This window comes from Anarhichas minor, unplaced genomic scaffold (genome assembly GCF_050575085.1).
Source record: "Anarhichas minor isolate MPS153535 unplaced genomic scaffold, ASM5057508v1 ptg000003l, whole genome shotgun sequence".
Taxonomy (NCBI): Eukaryota; Metazoa; Chordata; class Actinopteri; order Perciformes; family Anarhichadidae; genus Anarhichas; species Anarhichas minor.
In genome coordinates, this window is record NW_027466449.1 from 5,012,126 (window position 1) to 5,037,029 (window position 24,904).

Consider the following 24,904-nt stretch of genomic DNA (forward strand, 5'->3'; position numbering starts at 1 on the left):
TCTCTCTCTCTCTCTCTCTCTCTCTCTCTCTCTCTACCTCGGTGTGTCTGCTGTCTTGTGCCATGCCGCAGGGCTCTCTGACTGATGTAATTTATGCTATCTACTTTGCTAGTGTGAGAGGAGAGCGTCATGAAGCCAGCACTCTTCATGCAGAGTGCTCCTGTGGGAGTCTGTGAGCCAGCACTGGCTGAGCTACCCTCTTCCTCTCTTTCACCATCTCCCCATGCACAGTGCAATTACCATGCGTGTGAAGAAGACACTCAATCTGCATGGCAGTACAGTATAATTACAGATTCCACATAGCAGCTGTCAGCTGCAAAGCCATATTGCATGTGATGTCCCGCTGCAGGTATCTGTTCTGTGGTCATTAATTATACCCAAAGTCAGTTTAATAAAGGAATACTTCAGCCACAACATGATCTTATATTTGTAAATGACTCACCCCGTGTTACCTTGAATTCTTGAACAAAACTTTTGTTTTGCATAAAAGGTGATGTTAACAGGTCATATCGCCAACCCCTATCCCGAACATGTGCATTTTTACTAAAACCTCACTATTCAAAACACTTCTACATAAACAGTCTCATGCTTGAGCAAGCATGCTATTGTCCTGTTGATATTATGCTGTTGTTAAACGCATCCTTTTCTTCAAATATTCAAGGTAACAAGTTGAGTAATTGATAAACAAATGTTTTTTTCTTTGGGTGAAGTATTCCTTGAAGTGAATATTTTGTATGCTGTGTATAGATGGGAAAGTGTTTTGCTCATGTTTCCTGAGTCTGTATCAGGAATCCATCGTTAGACTGGACTTATGGCAGCAGTAAACACCCAACAGTTGTTTTTTTTGACAAGAAAATTGTTGATGTGGACTGAATATGTTTATGTTGCAGGACTGCAATCCATTTCTATGACAACAGAGACGGCTTTGGCTGGGGAACTGAAGAGCGCAATGGAAGTTGACGCCATGAGAACCAATCAGGTGGGAGTGCTGTTAAACTCACAGCAGCTGTAGATCATTTTACTCAGGCCTTTCAATCACTCAGGGGCCTTCCGGCATGTTTGATATGCAAGGCAGCTAGCCCCGTCCGCCTGTGCCAGCAACTTAACATCTCAACATCTTAGAGCAGCAGCTCATACTACATCATGCATTTGATGATTGCCTCACATAATCAAAGATTTGGGATTTAAATCACTTTGGAAGACAAGCACATAATAGCCGTTGAGACTCAGAATTCAGACATTTAAATAAAAGTCAAAGCACGGAGATTTGAAGTTCACACACTTAGAGGAAGGATTTTCTCTCTCCAAGGTTCCAGAGGACCAGGACGACATGGATGATAGCTCAGAGAAGACCCCCAGCAAAGCCTCCAAATCCCCCCAGAAAAGCACCAAACGGCCCAAGACCGTCCCGGTCAAAGTCACTCTACTTGACGGATCAGACTACGAGGCTGGAGTTGAGGTACGCTACTTGCTTTTCATCAGCAAAGGATGGGGAATATGGCTGATCAATCCATGAGAAAAGATTACTATTATTAACACAGGCCTTATGTTCATTAATATAATTTCTAGCAGTAATATTAACATTTTACTTATCAAATTATTTGTTTGAGATCTGAGACAGGCAAGGCATGAGCAGTCAGACAATCACAGAGGTTTGAACCAAAACAACAGGTAAACAATAGAAATGCTACCCAAATGTTTTACAGACTGACTTCTTTGTCCAACTTTGACTTACTTACCAGCCACAGTTGTGCTCGCACACAGCATTCATGTGCAGTGAGGGATAATTATAATATTTTTAGATCCTTATAATACTTATAAGCACCTGTTTTTGTGCACATTTTCAATTGTTGCATCAGAAATCCTGAGTGGAAACGCCAGAAATTTCAAAATAAATTACAATATTGCAAACTATTTTTGCACTTGGCTCAGGTGGAATAGTTGATTGAAGAAAATGCTGACTTAAAAATGGAAACAGACTTAGTTGATGTATCATGACGTCAAAAAAAAGCCTGCATCACTCAAGCTTTCCCTTTATCAAAGAGATGAAAAATAGCAAAGGATGAAAATTGAGACTGTAACATTCATCAAATTAACACATGAAACACACTGACGCACCATATTTCCATCATGTTTTCTACATTGTATTTACTGGTTGCTCTTGCGCTCTTTAATTGTGTGATTTTGTTGAGCCCCCTTCTTCTACATCGGGTTAATTAGGGGCAACCGTGGCTCAGCGGTAGAGCAGGGTCGTTCTTCAATCAGAGCATCGGCGGTTCGATCTCTGTCTCTGCTAGTCCATGTCAATGTGTCCTTGGGCAAGACACTTAACCCCAGATTGCTCCCGCAGGCTGTGCCTGCTGCGTATGAATGGGTGTGAATGATTACATAGTCCTGAAGGTGGTACCTTGCATAGTAGCCCCTGCCATCAGTGTGTGAATGGGTGAATGATGACATGTAGTGTTAAAGCGCTTTGAGTGGTCGTAAACTAGAAAAGCGCTCTACAAGTACAGTGCATTTATCAATAGAAAATGAGTTCACCAATTGTTTATCTTGACACAGCTCCTAATATTATCATAAAGTAGACGATGGAAATGCTTTAATTTGCTTTTTTTTGCAAATTGATGGAAACTTCACTACTTAAACGTTTACCTCCAGATAAAACGGTTTAGATGATCTAGCTAAACTGTTTACTTGTAACCCTGACTCAGGATTGTATACTAGCATGCTTTACGGTCCTGCATGACTATGTCCTGAAACTTTGACCAGCACTGATCTGCTTGGAAAATGTGTTCCGGGGAATAATGTTGAAAATACAGGATGGTAGGAAATCTTTCTCAGCAACCTATAAGCTGGGGAAAAAATATCAAGATTGAATTCTGCAAACATAATTACAAATAATAATAATGTTGTTTTGCAGTGCTATTAAAACACAGTTTAGCTGTTTCTCCTCACTAAAATGCACACCGGCTTAAATTTCATATCTCGCGCTGTACAGGCTGACCAGGAATATAGCGTTTTAAGAAGCTGTTGTACATTTCCCCCATTTAAACACAGCCCTTGACTCAGCACACCACGGTACACCTTAGTGGGATTTAGTCTCCCTCGGTAATACATGCTACTGGAAATGCAGCTCTGACGGGTGGAGCGAGGTAAAACAAGCTCTGCATTGTGGGGGATGGAAAGGCTCAGATGAGCAATCCCCGGCTTCCATAAATCGTGACTCTGTAGCCTTTTGTGTTTGTAAACAGACGGGCTTAGCTTTTGGTTTATTTGAATTTCACAACAGCCCAAACGCTCATCACAATCGTACATCTCAGAGAATTCATGTGGGGCGAAACGACTGGTAGAGCGAGGGATGTCGAAGGGGATGTTTCACGTAGAGGGATATCCTGGCCAGGACTTACAGAGCAGCGGTGAATCACATTAAAACCAGCACTGAAGCCCCATTGACTGCTGCTGATGATGGAGTGTGATGTGTGACGGGAATGATCTTGTTGGCTCAACCTCATTCATGTCACTATTCCTTTTATGGCTTACTGCCGCTCACATGACCTCACATATTTTACTTCTGAGTGGAGAAATATGTCCTGAGTAGTGACCGAGGCATCACACGCACATTCTCCTTCAGCTCAACCCCCCCCCCCCCCCCCCCCCCCCCATCTCTTCTCCCGCTGTCTTGATTATGTGCGTGCATACACGCACACATTTCTTCATGTCACCTGGCCAGTGACACTGGAGGTATTGGGCTTTGACAGGAAATCCATAGGGTTGACAGATGAGTGCTCTTATGTCTGACCGGGGAGAAAATAGAATGGGAGAAGGAAATAGGAGGAGGAAAAGATGAAGAAAGTGGGGGAGGAGGAAGAGAGAAAGATGGAGTGCTTGCTCGTGTATATGACTGTGTCTGCAATGGAGAAAAGGCAAGCGGGGACACATTGATGAATGCAGTGAAATCATTGATATAATGACGGTCATGATGTCCACTGAGCGAGCGTGCACTGATGATAAAAACAAAGAGACACAGCCGGAGCCTCCTATTGATGCTTGGCTCACAACATTATAGATATTGATCGAGCTCAGTGCATTTGTCCAGTCCTTAACCTAATGCCAGAAAGATCTTAAGCTATTACTTTTCCCTTTAATGAAACATCCGGCATTTTAATAAAATCCTGAGGAGACCATTGTACCAAATATTTGAACTACTTAAACTTTGGCTGAACAGAATCTTCTCTGCAGGTCCATAAAATACTACTGCTCATTTCCACTCTTCATTCATTTCTGCCGGTTAACCACATAACAGTGATTCCACTTTATTGGAGAGGCATTGCTGTTTGGGGTCTGCAAAGCATTCCGTGCCAACGATATTTAAGAGCTCAGCTGCTGATGTTGACCAGCTAAGCTATTTATACCTTTCTTGTGATGGAAATAATATCTATGTTGTACTGGCACTGGTAGAATGTGGTTCTTTTTCACATCTGAATTGTAATACAAACCTGTAATATCTGTGACCCAACCCAAATAATTAGCTTTTCCCTTGGGATGCAGAAGTAGCAATAATCATGCAGTAAATAGTGGGACCACAGATACATCTCTCTAAGCACAGAATAAAAGCATTAAACCTATACAGTCCAGAGTGCTCAACATTCTTACATTCAAAGTGGGAGAAAACCACTAGCTCCATAAATGGGAAGTTCTTGTGGTTAACGAGTTAAAACCAAATAAAAGATTCATGACACTGGGACTAAGCTCGGCCTCTTTAAAGAATAACAACATCACTTTATCTTCAGTATATTCAGTGTAATTTCTTCCCATTTAGTAGCACCCATCTAACATGTTTCCCTGCAGCATATAGCTCTCTCGCTTAAATGGCGTAACTGACAATGCTGGAGCACAAACTGTCTGGTTGAAGGGCAGCCTTTCTTAGAGCCAGCTCGTATCCGCTATGCTTCGAGCGAACAAGACTTTTATTGTTTAGGAACTTCAAAACCAATTTAATATATTTTTGAGGCTTTCTTTTCAAAGTGGTCATGAACCAACCTTGGTGAACGAGTCATTGAAGCTTTTAATAAAATTACTCTGGAACCAGTATATGTTTTGTCCCTCTGACTTCAAGTATTGCAATTTGAATGTTTATTGCGTTCACATGTTTTTCCACCACGATAGCCTTGGATGTAATGCTGCTTCATGTAGCCAGTGTGAGGTCTGCAACACTGTTTGTTTACTTCAACTGAAATGTAAAATAGTGTGATTGTGAAATGCAAAGTTTATTAAAGGGCATTCCACCTATTTCACACATAAAGCTCAGTTTACTCATGACAAGGAGAGATGTCCCGTGAATAAAGTTGTCGGACGTATTTTGTGGCTCTGGAGGGAGCTTTCTGAATTCTGAAAGAAATAGCCCCGGTGATGTCATCAGGGTGGTCTGAGCGCTGGGTTTTCAGGCTTCAAATTCATGATAGAAAACCTGTAATAAAAACTGAAGGTGTTGGATTTGAAAGATGATATCTAATATATGGGTTCCTGCATTTTGTGAGCTTTACCCATGATGGGGACTGAAATTCAGGATATCTAAGAAAAACCATTTAAGAAAAAAACTGTCTTCATCAAACAAGTCCATTTTGTGAAAGTGCCTTTCTACATCACTATACTCCTCTTACCGCTGAAATTGTTCTGCGGTGGGATTGTTTGTCATTCGTTTTACATAATAACCTAATAGTAAAGTTAATCACTGTAGCTAAGAACAAAGCCGTTGCGTAATAGCAGCAACACCGACTCATCTTTACAGTTTTTCTTTAGTTATTTGATTCCAGTGTTTTCCCTCCGCTTACATTACTTAAAGCGACTTAGTTCGACAGATTTACTTTCCCCTCGGTCAGCCATTAACCCATTCACGCACGCACACACTGTCTCTCCTCATCTTGTTTTCATGGGCGAGGCGATCAGCAAAATGGATTTCTAGGATTACACCAAATGGCTGCAAACATAATCAACCCACAGAAATAGCTAAATAAATGTGATTGGAGCCAATCGGAGTGACAAAGAAATATCATCAGCAGCTCCAATGCGTCAACTGGTTGCCATGCTTGGGGAACCACCTGAGATGTGCGTTACAATTCAATTTTGTAAGAAAATCAAATATATGCGCTGCTCCCCGAAAGAAATCCCTGAATCTGCCCCTGCCTGTTAATCAGCATTATTCTCTCACTGCTTCACCCGTGGCAGCCTCAGTGCAGCAGGATATACACGTTATTAATATGACTGAAAGACGGATCCCTTTATAATGGTTAATTAATTAGTGTGAAATATTTAGACGGTATGCTGACTGTACTGCAGGCTTCTCCTACAACAGATGAACAAAGCTCTGCTGTGGCCTGGTAGTAGCCAGAGATGGAGAAAGTGAGAGGGCGCACGCACATACAGAAGGGACCTATTACTTCTGTTTCCATGGTAACAGCTGCTTGGTTGCTTTGTCGCCATAGGAGCCAGGTTTCCCTAGGAGATTAATCTGGCCGTGTGTGTGTCTGTGCATGTCTCTGTGGAGATAGCATTTTGCCAAGGCCGTCGGTGCATCCCACGGAGGCCTTGTTTTCAGCCCTGAAGGGCTGGATAGAGAATAGGTGTGGTCTGTTGACGCCACTGATGCGAGATGCATTTCATCCCCTTATATAGACATGCAACGAGTGTAGCTCCTCCTGCTCCACAGGGGAGAGGACACACTGGAAGCTTCTCTCAGACCACATTTGGGGTGGATTTTTATGTCACTGATTTATTTATTTTTTACACCTTTTATGTTATGAAATATGATTAAAGACTGTAGTAAAATAACAGCTAGCTTTATTTTACTTGATAATTACCACATGCATATATAATTAATACAATATTGGTTTAGAATAAACCATTTTACCATTATTTTCTTCCTCTTGCGGCTTGCTAATAGGGAAGATGTAGACAGGAAATATGGGGAGAGAAAGAAGGCTATGACATACAACAAAGGTTCTCGAATGGAGGTGAACCAGGGACTGTGCAGTTATACTGAATACTGACGAGGCCATCAGACACAATCTTATACATCTTTACTAACTTGCATTATTACACTCTATCCTCTTCTTGTTGTCTTTTACAATACATGATGTTCAAACAACCTGAACCTGCACTGTGTCACCTGCCCACTCGCTGTGTGTTCTTATATGTTGGTGTGTGTGTGTGTGTGTGTGTGTGTTTGTAACAGAAATTTGCCAGGGGCCAGACCCTGCTGGACATGGTGTGTGGCCATCTGAACCTGCTGGAGAGAGACTACTTTGGCCTGACTTTCCAGGACACGGACAACGCCAAGGTCAGACGCTGACACACAGAAACACAAAGACACACACACACACACACACACACACACACACACGCATGCATTAAGATATCTTACTTGAGGAAGTTGAATATAATCATTCTAAGATCCAAACTTCTGTAGCTTGAGGGACACCAATTTTGTCCCAAATTAGAAACTATCCTGAATCGGATTGTGTGAAGTTACAAATGTGGCTCGTAAAAGTCCTCTCACATACACACAGAGAAGGTGCATGCGTGTTTATAACATGAAGTTCTTACCCGTAAAATGTAATAAAATAAAACCCAAAGATCCTGTGGTTTACTGGACAGTACTCTGGCAGAGAAGGGTATATCGAGCATGCATTTTTATTTGTTAACGATGTGATCCATTATGGTTTGCAGGCATGCTTGTTTATCGTGTAACATTGTATAAAGTCACTTTAGACTTGAGTTCTGATCCTTTGTTCAAAAGATTCTTCTGTTCTGGGCTCATGACTCATGATATTTGGGGTAATTTAGGTTTCTCCGTGGTGAATAGCTTTGTAGAGTCCAAGGCCAAATCTATGTGTTGACATTGAATTTGCCGTGTTTCTTTATACCTGCTTATAGTTTATTTACTTTTTTTTTTGGTCACTGATTTCAGAGCAAATGTCAACTAGCCAAACAGCCCATTTAACCAGACTGTTTTTCCAGGTGTCATGAAGCAGTGAGTCCTCAGTTGCCCTTTTAACCGTACTTTACCACTTCCAGAGTGGCATACATGACCTTTATCCTTTTAAAATGTTATTAGACCGTATGGCCTTTTTAAAAATGGTGCACAGGTGCACCATGAAAGCTCTAGTGACATTAAGCGTAGGCAACTGGACTCAACTGCCATTCATAGCCTCAATATTGATGCTTTCAGTGTTTGTAGAAGCCTTCATCCTGTTTATTGTAGTACGAATATATTTGGCTTTCAACTAGGGAATAGATTTAAAAAGAGAAGAGCAGCCAGTGATTTATAGTCCTTAAAGGGGCTCTTAAAATGTGAATATGGATGATTTTGCTGATGTTAAAGTTCTCTAAGGGGGATTGTCTCTTTCTTTCTTTATCAGCATTGGTTGGATCCCTCAAAAGAGATTAGGAAGCAAATTCGGGGTAATTGCAACACACACACACACACACACACACACACACACACACACACACACACACACACACACATACATAGAGCAGCCATTTGCAAAACAACCTTTCTGGTAATTTGTCCACAGTTGGTTTCTGGATCTTTGGATTTTCTGTCAAGTTCTACCCCCCAGACCCGTCTGTGCTTATTGAGGACATCACCAGGTAGGTGTGAATAGTGTGAATAGAACCAATACACCTTTTGGTTATTTAAATGACCTACCTTTGTAGAACTATGTACAATAGATCAATCGGCTGGATCTATGTCCTACGTTCCAGATCATCAAAATAATGAATGCATAGGATAATGACTTAATCCTGAGGCATGAGGATGACAGGATTGTCATAAGATTTGCTGATATGTTTTGTCATTGACCAGTATTGGACAGAGTCAAATTTGAGAAATCTAGCAGTGGTTCTTCCAGATGTTTCCTGGTGATGTAGATTCTTGAAATGTCAGCAGCATTTCTGCCTCCACCTCCCTCATTTCTTTAGGTACTACCTGTGCTTGCAGCTGAGGGACGACATCCTGTCTGGTCGTCTGCCCTGCTCATTTGTCACCCACGCCCTTCTGGGCTCCTACACTGTCCAGGCCGAGCTGGGAGACTACGAGCCAGAGGAACATGGCCCAGACTACGTCAACGACTTCCGCTTTGCACCCAACCAGACACGTGAGCTGGAGGAGAGAGTGATGGAGTTGCACCGTAACTACAGGTCCTAGAAAATATGACTTCATTAATGTAATTGAAGGCCATTAGGATAATGGCAAATGCTGGTAGTTTTGATTTGTAACATGAATATGAGAGAAGGGATAAATCGTGTTTGGTATAATGTGTCGTAGGGGAATGAGTCCAGCAGAGGCAGAGGTGGACTTTCTTGAAAATGCCAAGAAGCTCTCAATGTATGGAGTGGACCTGCATCATGCTAAGGTACAGAGACAAAACGTAGGTACTCCCAGACTGTTCATCTGGCAGCACACTTTTGTCTGAGGTTTTTCTAAGCTCAATGCTTGTGTCAACCAGGATTCGGAAGGAATTGACATAATGCTCGGTGTGAGCGCCAACGGTCTGCTCATCTACCGAGACCGTCTAAGGATCAACCGATTCGCCTGGCCAAAAATCCTCAAGATCTCCTACAAGAGAAGCAACTTCTACATCAAGATCCGCCCAGGAGAGGTACATCAAATCTCTCCTTATCTTGTCTTTTGCACCTTGCTTTGGTGTTCACTGCGCAGTAACTGCCCACATATTCCCAATAGAATAGCTCATGACAGTCATTCTGAAAGAGCAGAGGCAACTGGAATGATGGATCATTTAGTAAAAGCGCCAACTCCACATTTCTATTTCATGGTTTCACAGTTGTTAAAATTACATCATTGTCTCTCTTGACTCGTCCCAAACAGCATAAATAGTCATTTCATGGTTTGATAAAAGTGTTACTTCTGAGATTTATCTGCAGCAAACCATGTGACAACTGTCAAGGACATTATTTATAGCCCTCACAGATACTGTTCTTAAAGATTAGGCTGATAGGTCATGTTTTTGTTCCTCTCCTCCTTCTCTCTTCCGCTATGGTGTATTTAAAGTGTGATTAGCCAGTCAAGAGGATTTGCACTTTCATCAAGGATTTTACTCGCAAATGTAGGAGCCACATTATGCTCGCTCTGGTTTTCAACTCCTAAAATTATTATAATTTGCTGTTTTTTTTTCCTTCATTCTTTGGCCTTCGGGGTATCTGCAGTGTGTTTTACATTCACTGTTAAACTGACATTGACGTCTTTATAGCAAACACCAAGGCCATTCTGTGCATATACTTTGTTCTGCAGATCTATCCTCTTAAGTCAGCTGTCAATTTAAATTTGCCTGCAGGGTTATCATTGTGTTCTAAAACCCTTTTATTCTAAACCATCCCCACAGATTTATTTATTTGTGACTGGACTAGTCCTTATGTTTAAAGACCTGTTATATTGCTAATAACCTATTGATTTGAATGCGTCTTCATCTGCTTACACCACTAAACAGCTGATGGAGTGAGTGCATGAACAGTTAATTTGTAGGTTGGTTAGAGAAGGAGAATCTCCCTGACATGGCAATGTGAGAATATATTTCTAAGAGTTAACAAAAAAGCATCATTGATTTGTCCATTGCTGCAGAGTAAACACAATTCACCCTGCCACCATCCCTCCATCTTTCCCCGCACTTGCTCCCTTCACTCTCCTTTTCTTCTTCACCGCCTTCCTCCTCCTCCTCCTCCTCCACCACAACATCACTCCTTTCCCTCACTGCTCAGTATGAACAGTTTGAGAGCACCATAGGCTTCAAACTGCCAAACCATCGGGCCTCGAAGCGATTGTGGAAGGTCTGCATTGAGAACCACACCTTCTTCAGGTAGGACCTGATAGTCACAGATACTCAGACAGACACACTTTTTCTGCACCGCAGTCGCTGCACCCTGCATGAACTGTTAAGACTGAAGATATCCTTGCAACTCATTAGAGTTCTTTTTACGGTAAATCCTCTTTTTTTACAGGTCCCACAGTTCTGTGTAATGTCCTTGTATGGAACAGACATGATATGTAACTGTAAATTCATAGGAAGGTTGCTGATTCTTGGTAATTTGCTACTAATTATAGGTTAAATTGGGACAGAGAACAGTTGGTACACTTCTAATTCATTTTTTCCTATTGTAAACTAGAGAGTATCTTAGTCCGTGCACAGCAGGTCAGCTGAACTTGCAAACACGTGAAATTTGTCTCCAGGCCAGCACACAATTCAGCAGTTAGTGTAAAGATTCCAACTATAACTAATTATTCCTTCATTTCTCCGCTGGCAACCTCAGATTCAGAGCCCAACTAAACTAAGATCTTTGGCTGTATTTTTACTACCAAAACACAGACTGTAGTTCTTCTCAGGAAATGATCAGAAGATTATTACCAGTAGAATAACCTTGTCGAAGACTCTAAACTGTGTAATAAAAGATGTCTACAAGGGGCAGAATCTGAGCACTTGTGGTAGATTTACACAATCTGAACCTTCCTGCAGGTTGGTTTCCCCAGAGCCGCCTCCCAAGGGCTTCCTGGTGATTGGCTCCAAGTTCCGCTACAGCGGGAGGACCCAAGCCCAGACCAGACAGGCCAGTGCTCTGATTGACCGGCCTGCCCCACAGTTTGACCGGTCTGTTAGCAAGCGGTACATGCTGCCCCGAAGCATTGATGGAGGTAAGAACCCAGATGATTTCACCGTTCACACAGAGGGTCGCCTACATTTCCCAGATTATGTTGTGAGGCAAAAACAGAAATAAAAGCATCTTTCAACTTGTGTATCATGTTAGAGCACAGCCTATTGATATATGCTGCACATGGCCCTACACTGACTGTGCTGTAGATTATGTCATGTAAAAGCTTTATCACTTGAGTCCAGGTGATTTATGTTTCCCTCCCATTGCACTTCACCAGCCTCAGCTCTAGGCTACAGTATGGACCAGCTGTCCCAGCGGAGCTCCAGTGAACGCACACAGTTCATGTCCAGAGAAGACCTGGACCAAGAGGGCAGCCTTGACCTGGACCACGATCAGTACCATTATCAGGACCAGGACCAGGACCAGTACACAGAGCAGGAGCTGGAGCAGCATGATGGTCAGGACCAAGATCAGGTTCAGAGGCAAACTTGGGGTGCTCACATCTCAACAACCACCAGGACTTTGGAGCTCAAGGTACAAGATTTTCATTTAAGAGTGTTATCACCATCCCTACTTTTTCTCTCCTTGGCCCAATTTCCTCTATTTTCTGCTCCTCTGCAGACCTATAAGACTCCTCTACATTTCTTTAGCTGCTTCCCAACACCTAACCTAACCTAACCTGACCTCTTTGCTGCCGTTGATACTTTTCTTTAACCCTGAATCCTGCTTCTAACATATCTTCTCTTCTCCCGGCTGTAATGTTAACACACTGCTGACCTCTGCTCTCCTCCCTGTCATCCACCTCTTCCTCTCCTGCAGGGTGAGGAGGAAGGCTCGCCTATAGACTCAAAGCCAGAGGTATTTTGGCCTTGGACCTTAGTGTCTGTGGTTTTGGTTGTTGTAGGTCATGCACGTGTGCTCTGTGTTTGTTAAACACAACCTATCCTTTTTCTTGTTTGTTTGTCTCTGGGGGAAATGTCATTTCTTTTCATGTCATGATTTCAAGGATTCAACTGGGTACAATCCATGAAAACTGCATGAATCGATCTTCAGATGAATAGACATGAAATGTTTAATATGGATTTATTTAGGCTCTTTCTAGCCTTTTTTTCCCGCTGGAAAAATTATATTAGATTTTCTTCATAGGCATTAAGCTCGTATCCAGAGTGACTGAAACAGAAGGAAAAAAACTATTTGTCAACACATCTCCAACAGTGTCCCCGTGTGTAATTACAGGGATTAATTGTTATTAGCAGGATAAACAGAAGGCCCTTAAGCACTGTTGATTTTTCAATGAATCAGTGGATCCCCAGTTGGCAAATCTCCTGGTATTTCAGCTGAGAAGTGTAAAGTCTCATTATCATGGGTGGCAGAGCTCCATCTACAGACGGATTTCTGTCAAAAGTGAATCATTTGTTCTATCATACTTACCTATCACACAAATAAAGATTTTACATGTAATGCGGAACCACAAGAAATAGTTCCACCCAGAAACCTTTGACTGTACACCATTAGCAACAGGTGCTGAGGTTTGCACAAGCGGATAGGCCTGCGAGTTTGTCACGTTATGGCGACTGCAAATTTAACGGTGAAGCCGGAAGACCCTCTGCAGGGTTCCCTGTCAAGAGCAACGATAAAGAGAGAATTGACCAATTGTGTGTCAGCGTTGCTCCTCCATCGTAGGGTGAATGGACTTGTTGTCAACTTATCAGTCCTCATATCAAGTCCGTCTAACATTTGATCGTGTGGTCAGTTGTAGTTGATTAATGTATGTAAACTTGCCATCGGAAAAACAGCCGTTATGCAACCATTCATACTCGTCATAGGTGCACTCCGAATACATAATGTGCACGACTTCACAATATGCAGTCGGAATAAGAGACAGTCACATATGTTAACATGAAAATAGCTTTTTTTTCTTTTACTGACAGATGTAGATTCTGGTTGCCTTTTAAAGTTGATAAAGTCCTAGTTTTTGTTCGGTAAGGAGAGAAATAGCATACTTTTTGAAGGTAAAATGTTAATGGTAAAATAATAACAAATAGTTCACCAGCACCCATGCGTTATTTAATTTAACTAGAATTAATTACATATGTTATTGTTGTGCAAAACTGGCTTTTTCTAATATATATTACTTACATTATTTGATTAAACTGGTGGTGTTATTCCTGCAGGTATATGTTTGTTAGTGTTATTAAGTACTTCAGGAAATATTGCCATTGCATTTGTCACTAAAGGGTCTGCTCTTTTGTCGTTTTTGTAATGCCATCTCACCAAATCTTTGGATGAAGAAGTATGGGAATAATCCCCCTCTCCAAACACTTATGCTCAGTCACATATATGACTGCATTAATTATCAATTGGCTGACACTGAAATGGATTGTCCCTGTCTTCTTGGCATAACTTTAAATGGCTTAACAGTCTTTGTCAAAAGCCCTGGTGGTGTCAACTGTTTGTCTGGCTGTCTGGCCCCCTTGCCTTTTTGACTCACCTGCAGCACTTTACCTCTTTGTCTCTGCACGCATCTGTTCTCCCCCACCAATCCTCAACCTCCTGCTTTGCTCAAAACCCTTCACTCCATCTCACTTGCCCCACCTCGGATTTGGCCGCAAGGATGTGGCCACCCATTGGCCCAAACAGGAGGTACTGCTTGTCCCCTCTTTTTGGCATGTGCTGTGTGTGTGACCCTCACCAGGTCTTATCCATAACTGTGACTCTCACTTACTGTTAGAACACAGCCATCGGCAACAGCAATGGAGTGCACATAGTCGTTTGGAGCACCACTTTCTTAAATGCAATATGATGATATTGCATGTCAGTCTCATATTTTCTGAACACTATTTACAGTTCATGTATTTGTTATCTTTCCAACCTTTGATCAGTGAATAATTACAAACCTCATGTGTGGGGCTTTGTGCTCAATCTTCCAAAGATTGCTAGGTGTTCACGAAGGCATTATACCAGGGTATTTTGTGCAGCAACAGCAAAATACCTTTGGAAATTATACAGTTAAAGTCTGACCCCCCTGTAATTATGATATTACCTCCAGACATTTAATTAAATTTCTTTTTGACTACAATGCTGCAAGGTAAGAGACAGATTGTGACAATAATCGTGATCTGTGTGCGCAGTAATGAGGTCATTACATTAAGACCTCTGTTGTCCAACCCTGTGTGACAGCCTGTAATTCATCCTACAGCACAGTTACAAAATAGAAAACTTAAATCCACATTTAGATCAGCTGTAGAAATGATTGTCGCCAAATTCAGAAAATCCGAGATCCAGATCTAGGATTTTCATTTATGTTAATTTGTCTTCCTGGTGTGCCCTTCACTGTGTAAGCAGCAATTCTTGGATAAGCCAGAAGATGTTCTTCAAAAGCACCAGGCCAGCATCAATGAGCTGAAGAGGGCTTTGAGGCAGCCCAACAGCAAGATGGCCCAGAGGGAGAAACGCCTCTCCTCAGCTACTCCTCCTGGAGGAACCCCCGAGCGGAAAGCAGTAAGAACGGGATCCTACTACCAAGTTATAATACTCACTATTTTACAATCGGTGTCAAACATATTAAGATATTCTAAATGTTTTCAAGTTTGTCAGCTCTTTCAATTCTCTGCCAAAAACATTGAGCCAAAACAAAGAAAGCATCTTGAAATGCATCAAAGTTTGAGGTCCAGTTAACTGTTTTTCTTCACTAATCACTTACAGTAATTATGTGGGGTAACAATGATATGACAAGTGGAAGAGCAGTGTATCTAGCTAGGCTAATGCAACTGTCTACTCTATGTCAACATAGGCGACCGGTGATGGCAAATTGATTGACAAGCAGGATGCTTATGAAGGAGAAGTGAATACTTACTCTAAAGTGGAAAAGAGTAAGCCCTCTGCTTTGGGTAGAGACATGTTGTCTGTGACACCTTGGACTGAATCAAAGATAAACAACTGTCAAACAGCCAGGGACTCTTTAAAAAGTCTTCCTGGGACATCTCCGAAACAAGAATCGGACTTTAGAGCGACAGGACGAATGGATATGAACACTGGGGAAAATGCAGTAGCAACAATTTGGCATCATGATTCCATATTAGCGAGGAATGCCATTCAAGAAAATGGATATGGATCTCCACACGACAAACAGAGGAGTGGAATGATCAACAGAGATATGAAGCATAGTCAATATGAGCACAACATTCATCAAGAGAGAACAAAGAACTTCGAAACTCCGGTGGCTGTGGATTCTCTCCCAAAAGGCAACAGAGGCGATAATGAGAGTGACCGGAGACATTGTGAGACTTGGGGAAAAAAAGCCCCAAGCCCCACGGTAGCGCAAGATTGCAATAAAACAGCGAACTCACACTCCGAAGTCACCAAAATAGTTCCTCTCAAGCCACAAAGATCAAAGAAGTCTTTGAATAAGGAGAACACAGGTGTCGTAAACACTCAAAGTTGGTCTGATAGAGGCGTCTTTGGTGCAACTGGTGACGTACAGATGGCAAAATCAAAAGACGGCTCCTCTGAGGCAGGAAGGAAAGTGGATGATACTGCTGTACTGCAGCAGTCTGCTGTAGATGTTGTCAAGGAAAACACGGGGGCCTCCAAATACCACAGTGACGCTGCAATGTCATATCAACAGCAGACTGTACTGCATCAACAGATTAAGAATGAGTTGTTTGGACAACCGGAGCTCAGAGACTGCAGAGGCACTCCAGGACAAAGTCTGCGGATGAGAGGACATGAGGACCATTTTCAAAACAACTCGGAGTTTAAAGAGAATTTCCTCTCTCGCTCCAAATTTGCAACAGCTCCCCCTCGAACTCTCCCTCTGAAAATGCAATGGTCCCGAGACAGGCAGAGCAACGTGGACAGCAGCCACATCCACTACAGAGCGCCCGGCCAAGAAACAGCCAAGTGGAAGCAAGCGGTAAAACCCATCTGCCCCCTAAACTGTTTGTCAATCATCGGAAAGTAAAGCATTGCATGAGCTTCAGGCGATGTCGTGCAAATCTTGTTTTTACCATCTAAAAACAAAAAAATAAATCACACATACTTCAGAACTCATGTGGCTGTGTATGAGAAAAGCAAAAGGTTCACGTTCCTTGGCATCGCATCATTGATCAACTCAGTTCAAGTCCATGACCCAGAAAGCATATCGCTTTCCCTTGTTCCCCTTCGCAAAGCAATGCATCTGCTTGGCCATTTCAGAATGCCGCGGGCCTTTAAGCAAAGTTCCCTATGCTTAAGTTCCAGCCGTCCCTTTGTTACGTTCACACCTGGTCTTTCCTTCCAACACCCTCACAGAATAAAGCTGGCTGCTGTTGCAAGGAGCGCGAGACCTTTCCACCATTTTTTCTTTGAAAAAAAAACTCTTTTTCACATCTTTGAAATCCTTTTGGTAAATGGCTGTGAAGGACATTTAATACAAATGTTTTGCCTTGGCACCTCAGAAAAACGAAAAAAAAAAGGCGATTTAGATGTTCACACAAGCTGCAGAGCTGCCAAACCTCTTCAGCGCTCAGGCATTCATATGCTGCATGTGCGGTTATGAATACCTCGTTCCTGAAAGGGATTTTGAAAAATCTAACCTTTTCAGTGCATGGCATTACCATTGCACTTGCGGCCATTTCTGATGATGTTAACCTGTGAAATATACCCCGTGTGCATGCGTTTGACAGTAGCAGCAAGCTTTACAATCTCTGGGAATTCTCGTATGTGTGTTTATCGTGTAAGTTTAACATAAGCCCTGAAGTTGGTGAATGAGTTACCGTAAGTGTTTACATTTATAAATAATAATGCAGAGAGCTATGCCCAGTACAAAAGCAATTGGCTTAAAAGCTGTGAATAAAGAACATCGCAAACATGATTTTCTCTAAATATGATCATGCTGTGTGTTGTGCTACTAACAGAACATCATGTCAATGCAGTGACAAACAAAGGCTCTGTTTCAGCTCTCTCCTTAATGATGCAATAACACTCATTGGCTAAAGTATAGATTGGTGTCATGGTTTGTTGTTGTAATTTTGTATGACTTGACACGTTTTCTTAGTTTCACGTTAATGTTTTCTTCCCATTTGTTCTTCCTCTATAGGACACACCTCCCACACCTGCTATTCACGAAGAACTTTTCAACGAAGCTTCAGTGAGTCGTCTCTCAGCTCCACCGGTCTCATATTTTGTCTTTCCTCCTTTTTAGCCACTTCTTTGTAAATACGTAAACGAACTGTACTTAGTTATGAACACATTTTCTTCAATTTTTGTTATTTTCATTACTTTGTGTTTGGATGCAAAAATGTGGAATTAATGTCACTGTTCTGGTTTCGTCGAAGGCACAGTTTATAGATATATTACTATTTAAATTAACAGGGAAATCACACCACCACAATTCAAAACACACCATTTTAACTGCTAAAATTACACAATAACTAAATCTAATTTATAACGTATTCTGATTCTGTTGATGATTTTGTTTGTATGGGTAATGTTTGGAAAGAAAAACACAAAAATGCTTTTGTTTGTTCTGCAGCTCACATTCTTTGGTTTTATAAGTAGATGTAGTTTACGTGGTCTAATGAAGTCTTCCCTGCAGAGGGATCTGTGGGAGAGACGCCTCGGCTCCGTCTCAGAGGATGACCAGGACCACGAGATCCTGTACCTGAAGGAGACCCACCTCGGCATTGAGCGCAAATATTCCAGCATCACGGTCAGCTCTACATCCAGCTTGGAGGCCGAAGTAGATTTCACCATCCTCACGGACCTAAACACGGGCATGGAGGAGTTCTCCAAGGGCATGACGGAGCTTGGGGAGAGGGATGGTTCACCCGATGTGGGTCTGTGCTTTAGCATGGACTTGCTCCAGCACCAGGGCCCCTCTGAACCACCTCCTCTATTGGTGTCAGCCCCTCTGTCCAGAGGCGCCAGCGGCAGCAGCCCTCCAGCCAAACACATCCAGGCTGAAGAAGTCCGACCAGAGGTCAGACGGTCCGATATGCAGGTAGACCAACTTTTTTACATCAAGTATGTTTGTTGCTCCTCCTACTTTAGTTTGATTTGTTTTGATTTGGCAGGTAAGAAGAACCATGCTATTTTTAGGCACCTAAAAATACCTTTTAATCAAACTGCAGTGCAGTTGAGTGTGCGTGTTAATGTGAATGATCCAAAAATGGCCACAAATCACAAAAGTGTTTTTATAACTATATCTCCATGTGTTTTTTTAACAAGAAGCATATGAGAAGTAAAATAAAGATTCAGGCAAGTGTTCTTCCAAAACAACATGAAGTTGGACTGGATTTCCATCCCCCCCCCCCCCCCCCCCCCCTCTAACACCACCATATCCTGCTGTTAGTGGGCTGTTGATGAGTTAGTGCCAGTTTTGTTTACAAGCCTGTGGTTGGAAAAAAACAAACTGGTGTGTGTTACCACACCTGGAGTGTTTGTCAGACATTTCAACTTGTTTTTCTATGTTTAGTGGTTTTTTATGTTTTGTCAAAAAGCTGTATAACATAAAGGATTTGAATATATATAATTAATGCTTATAATGCACTGAAATTAAATCTTGAGCAGACAAAGGACACAGTGATTGGCTCTTTATCGATCAGTGTAGTGTAATGTTCTCCTTTCTTCTTTTATCTTCATTTTAATACATAATATATCTCTTAAGCACTGATGTCAAAATGCATTGTTCATCCTGTTTTACATTACAGTCACTTGTCTTTAAGCCTGTAGTACCCAAAAAACCAAAGAGGTCAGTGCCGGCGTCGTCATCAGTGGACAGAGAGTCGCACAGAGAAGCCAGCCGCATCTCTGCCGTCACACCGCTGAGCAGGGAGGCCAGTGATGTCATGCCCACACCGACGGTGAGGAAGACGGACGTCAGGACAGAGACTCAGCCCAATGGGTCAGAGGTCACCACCACCATCGTGGAGTTCACGGATCAGGTTAGCTTTGTATTTTAGCGAGAAAAATTGTAAATGAAAAAAAATATTTGATGCAATTAGAACTAAAGTATTACTAATCACACAATGAATGTGTCTGTTCCAGGATCACTGTATCACTGGCCTGAGTGAAGGTTCTTATTCTTCGAGACAGAGTGTATCCCCTGTGAGTACAAACACAGGGACTTCTCCAATTTTAACTCGACCTGCAGCACACTCCCTTCTGCTCCCTCGGGTTTAAACCTACTTACTATACAAAGACCAAAATAAATACATTTATGAATATAAGCCTGACTGGATGTCCTTAAATGTCAAAACATAATGACTTCTAATCTGTAATGATTTGTACATGCATGTTTAATGTATTTGCTAATGCCACCAGCTGTTCTGCTTTCTCAGGTGCATATGAGCAGTTTTGGAAGAGAGGCGTCGGGGTCGCCCATCCTCCTCACTGAAAATGTTACCTCGGCAACCACTCACGTCACCAAGGTAGAGAAGCTTAAAGGGGAATGAGGCCCTAGTCACCGAGACCAAGTCATGACCAGGACCAGAGTGTATCGAGATCGAGACCAAGACTTTGAGAGATTGAGACCAAGACAAGACCAGGACCAGACCAGTGTCATTGTCTCTGGAGCAGCTCCAGACTTTATACTCGATTACTTGATGACACAGGGTTGACTTCTCTGGTTTCTTGTTTAGAAAGAGATTAGCTCATATTCACAAATATTGACTCTTGAAATATTAAATAACTTTCCTAGGCCATGGAAATAACGTATAGAAAATATCATTCTTAATTTAGGTGGTGTTTCCCGCTAAGAACTTACAAAGTGCACAATTTATTGTATGATTATGATAAAGTGGTATCATCTTTTACGTCTGAATACAGTTAAATAGCCGTACTTCTGAAGGATATTAAAAGAAAAGCCATTGTGTGTTGTAGACGGTGAAAGGAGGATATTCAGAGACCAGGATTGAGAAGAGGATCATAATCACAGGAGACGATGATGTAGACCAGGAGCAGGTGAGCTGAAATGAACTTAGGAAAACACAGTCAAATCAAAAGAGCCATGTGCATTGTGGTTACTGGTTGTTAGCTTTGGGTGTTGTAGTTTTTGGGACATTTGTAGATGTTGCAAATTTTCAGGTATGAAATGCTGTACATTTCTAATAGTCTATTCTCATTTTTTGGTATTTGGTTTCTAACCTGTATTCATTGAAGCACTTAAAATCCTTTAATTAATTCATCGCCATGCCAAAAAAGTCATTGATTCTTGCACACAGTATACCATGCATATATTTTTGTAAACATTATCTCAGATCGGATCAACAAGCTTATTTCCATTATTTCAGACATGGAACAAAGACATAACATACAATACAAACAAGTGAATGAATGAGATCAGCACACACAAAAAAATCGTTCTTTTCAAGTAGGGCTGCCACTAACCATTACTTTCATTATCAATAATATGTCAAATGTAAAAAAAGAGAAAGAAATGCCTGTTTCAACCCAATATCTAGACAAACCACATATTTATTTTACAATAATATTACAATACTACATGACAAAGAAAAGCATCAGATCCTCACATTTGAGAGGCTGGAACGAAACAATATTTGGCATTTGATTTTTTTAAGCTATATGCTTGATAAATCTAGCTCTATTTGCAAGCATAAAATGTTTAAAATTGACTTTCCTAATGTAGAAAAATCAGTGCGTTTCTTAAACCGAAATCCTGTTTTGTGTGAATTTCAGTTCTATTCTATTATTGAATAAGAAATTTAAGAAAACTCTTGACAAAAGTTATACATTTATTCCTGTTTTTCACTCGATAGTTCACTCTTTCCTTACAGGCTCTGGCTATTGCAATACAGGAAGCCAAGCAGCAGCATCCAGACATGCAGGTGACCATGGCAGTTGTTGTCAGGGAAACGGAATCATCCACCGAGGAGCGGCACGGCACATCAGAGGTATGGTGCCATCTTGACTCCAGACGATAATATCTAGCCAGGATTTGGCCTCACAACCCTCCTTTTGAGATTAAGGGATTTAAGGTTGACCATCTCTTCTTTCTTCACCTGCAGTCCTGATTTCTTGAGAGGAGAGCACCCCCGTTTGGACAGAAAGTGTCAGTGCCCGACCTGAAATTGCCACCTGCCATCCCTACTGATAGACTACTGCCAGTGGCGCTCAAATGGAGACCCTTGCACATATTCACAAACACGCAAAGCTGGAACAAGACTCCTTTCAAACCCTTATGTTTTATTGTTATTCAAGCATTTTACTATTGAAATCATACATTTTCAGTAGAGTGATTTTGTCAGTCATGCTGAAAAAAACAAACATAAACGTCACTTCGATTGGTCGACAGTATGCCACCAGAATTCCAAACATCTGGAACAATTAAAGATATTAGATCTGAATCCAGCTAAATTCCCTGCAAAGCTCTCAGGGCCTCTGTATTTAAACCACTTGCTTAAGTATTTCTCAAAGGTCAAAGGGCAATCTGTGCACTCATTCACACTGTGGAATAAGCCAACGCTCTGTGCAATGTTGGTACCCATCCCATGCAGAAAGTATTATTTGGAAATAGAAAAAAAAATGGTCGTGCACCTAGGAGTGTCATTTACATGTCTGTGCTGCTGTACTGAATAACAAAAAAAAAATAATCAGATTCCTGTTGTGAGTGCTGAAAAAAACTGCTGGAAAAAAACCTACTGTGTGTGTGTGTGTGTGTACTTACTCTTGATAAGAAAAATAATCCATTACATGTAGCTCCAGTCCTGTTAGAACACATCTATTGAAGCTTAGGTTTAGTGGGAGCAGAGCAAATCCTGCTTTGGATTTTCACTCTTGCATAGCCAGTCTAATAAATGAGCTTTGTCCCGCCCCCGTCACCCTGACTGATGAGGATGCACCGAGTAGAACGGATCATGTATAGCCAACAAGGTTCTCTGGTGGTGTTTATTCAAGTGTCTTGTTACGGACCAAAGCCAGAGCTAGTCTGATCGCTATACTTCCCTCTGTCTGTGCCACCTTAAGGATTTTACTTCTGTAGAATGTATTTGACGATGATGTGTGAGTTGTTGCATCATGATGGACTTTTTGGAGAATTTTTTTGCATAGGTGTCTGGACATTAGAAGCTGTTAATATGCAGTTTAACCAGTTGTATTTATTCAAATGATGACGATGTAGTTTCTGAGCATGCTGATGTTTCAGAACGAGCCCAGTTTCTCTCCTTTCCCAGCTCTTTAGATATGCTTTCAGAGTTCAGCTGGATAGAATACCACTTTGGCCATTTTGTGTAATCAAAACATAGAGTAGGCTGTCCTAGTTTTACCGATGCAGCAACCCGTTCTGTTCACTAAGTCACAGAACGGTGTTGCTGCATCGGTAAAACTAGTATCTGAGATAATGTTTGCATGATCATTTTTTTACCTCATTGGATTGTAATTGAGTAATATGTATATTAACTCATAACAAGTATAGATCAGGATGATCCAGATATTAATAGGGCCAAATTGTTCACAATCTGATCTTTGACATTTCAAAAAGGAAATTAAGCTTCCTAACAGAAAATGGAAAGTATTCATAAGAAATAGGAAATATCAAGCACACAATACGTTCAGTTTTGTTATTCCCAAAATTGAATCACAGCACAGTGGCTTCAGATTCTTCCTTCAGTTACAACCCTTTAACAGTTTCATCTAATTCAAGCCATTGGTGCTGTTATGTATCTTTATTCTACACATCACTCTGCTTTTGATTTGATATCCCAGCAAAGAAACATGAAGTAGGCCTTTCATGCTTACAATAAGTTATGGTGACTGATATTTGTTTACAGCTATTTATGGTACAACACATATTCATCGTCTTTCAACATGCTCTGTAGAAATGGGATTATGCATCGGAGCCCTTTTTTTTTTTTTTTTCCCCAACAACTCTGTTAAGCGAAGTACAATGTTATGAATAAATATACAGTAGGAGCAGAATCTCTGAACTTTTACTTTTGTGTTCTTTGGTTCATGAATGTTAGAGGGATGCCAAAGGCATCATGTAGTGTTCCACTTAAGGTAGCAGTTAAATTGTATAAACTCTGATTTTATATGGAAATATTTGTATGAACAAGCTACTTTTAATTACAGAGATGCCGGAGAGCCAAATGCATAACATTGCAAGGTTTCCCTTTAATTATGGTGTCTTTAACATTACCTGCATAATTTCTCTTTCCTTGCAAAAAGTCATATTTCATGTGTAAGTCAATACGGGCAGCATCAAAATTCATTCAGAAGAACTGTTTAACTGTCATGTCAGGTTGATGAGGGTGTTACTGAGGTATAACTTTTGAGATGTGTAGTGTACTTCTCATAGTATTTCATACTTTGGTTCTAAATCCTTTAAAGTGATGATTAATCATGGATGTGGGTGTCAAACTGGAAGGTGAAAAAAATGCAGCCATGCATACCTTGTACTGTATAGTTGGTGCTGTTTGGTGGATTGTGAAGACGTAAAGTAGTTAATGGCCTTGGGTTTGATGTACACTAGGGGGCACCAGTTACCAAAAAAGAGAGCTTTGCAAAAGCATACAGCATATCCACGTGGAATCCTTCTCACCATTCTTCACTAAGGGGCAAAATTATACAAATCATACTTGGATCCACCTGTAAGGTCAAACGTATCTTCCTCTGTCCTGGAATGAGCTGCCCTTGGAAGTCTGACGAGTAGGAACTAGACTGGGATTAATTGGAGACATTCTGGTGCCAAAGTCTGACCCTCAAACCTAGTCTTTTCCTCTCTCTAGAGTCCCCCTCCTCCTCCCCCTCCTCAGCAGCTTCATCTCTTCTGCTCTCTGTTGCTTGGTGCCGTGTCTTTGCCGTACATTGTACTTGCATTCCTTCAAAATGAATAAAGAACAGAGAACGAGATGAGAAGGGAATCCCTCTGTTTGATCTCTTCCACATGTGTTTCTTTTATTACAGCTGGTGTCCTCTAGGCCCAATGATGAACTGCAGCTGCTGTATTTTTCAATCTGGAAAAAGTGCAGCCGGCTTTGTTTCGGAAAAGGAATTTATCAATACACTTAAGATGCCATGTGTCTTAATGTTATTTTTGCTAATTTATTGCTTAATTTAGATTGTTTGCAAGCAGGGGTGGAATTTTAATTTCAAAGGTTGTGGGGACACAGTTATTAGTACAGTACAAATCTTCAAAAAGGACTTACCCAAGGTAGAATAAAACACGACCATGTTTTCATAATTTTGACGATGAAACCATTAAAACCTGATTAAATTGATATATTGACTCACCCCATAAGCT

The 24,904-nt window shown here is 41.3% G+C and overlaps 1 protein-coding gene across 1 annotated transcript; it reads left to right on the forward strand.

The window, feature by feature from the left end:
* The first annotated feature begins 907 nt into the window (after positions 1–907).
* LOC142960445 (band 4.1-like protein 1) lies at positions 908–21,677 on the forward strand. Its single transcript, XM_076102289.1, has 23 exons — positions 908–979; positions 1,310–1,459; positions 7,232–7,336; positions 8,418–8,460; positions 8,577–8,652; positions 8,983–9,201; positions 9,329–9,416; positions 9,510–9,662; positions 10,777–10,874; positions 11,529–11,704; positions 11,942–12,198; positions 12,484–12,522; positions 14,278–14,307; positions 15,010–15,165; positions 15,458–16,579; positions 17,744–17,794; positions 18,242–18,646; positions 19,371–19,589; positions 19,693–19,752; positions 19,986–20,075; positions 20,527–20,607; positions 21,441–21,557; positions 21,672–21,677. Exons 1-23 carry the CDS (start codon positions 908–910, stop codon positions 21,675–21,677), a joined length of 3,813 nt encoding a protein of 1,270 aa, XP_075958404.1.
* Positions 21,678–24,904: the final 3,227 nt, after the last annotated feature.

Coding starts and splice junctions, on each gene's coding strand:
- LOC142960445 (XM_076102289.1), top strand. CDS start 908: ATGACAACAGAGACGGCTTTGGCTGGGGAACTGAAGAGCGCAATGGAA. Junction 9,202..9,328: donor GAGTTGCACCGTAACTACAG/GTCCTAGAAAAT, acceptor AATGTGTCGTAG/GGGAATGAGTCCAGCAGAGG. Junction 19,590..19,692: donor TCGTGGAGTTCACGGATCAG/GTTAGCTTTGTA, acceptor TGTCTGTTCCAG/GATCACTGTATCACTGGCCT.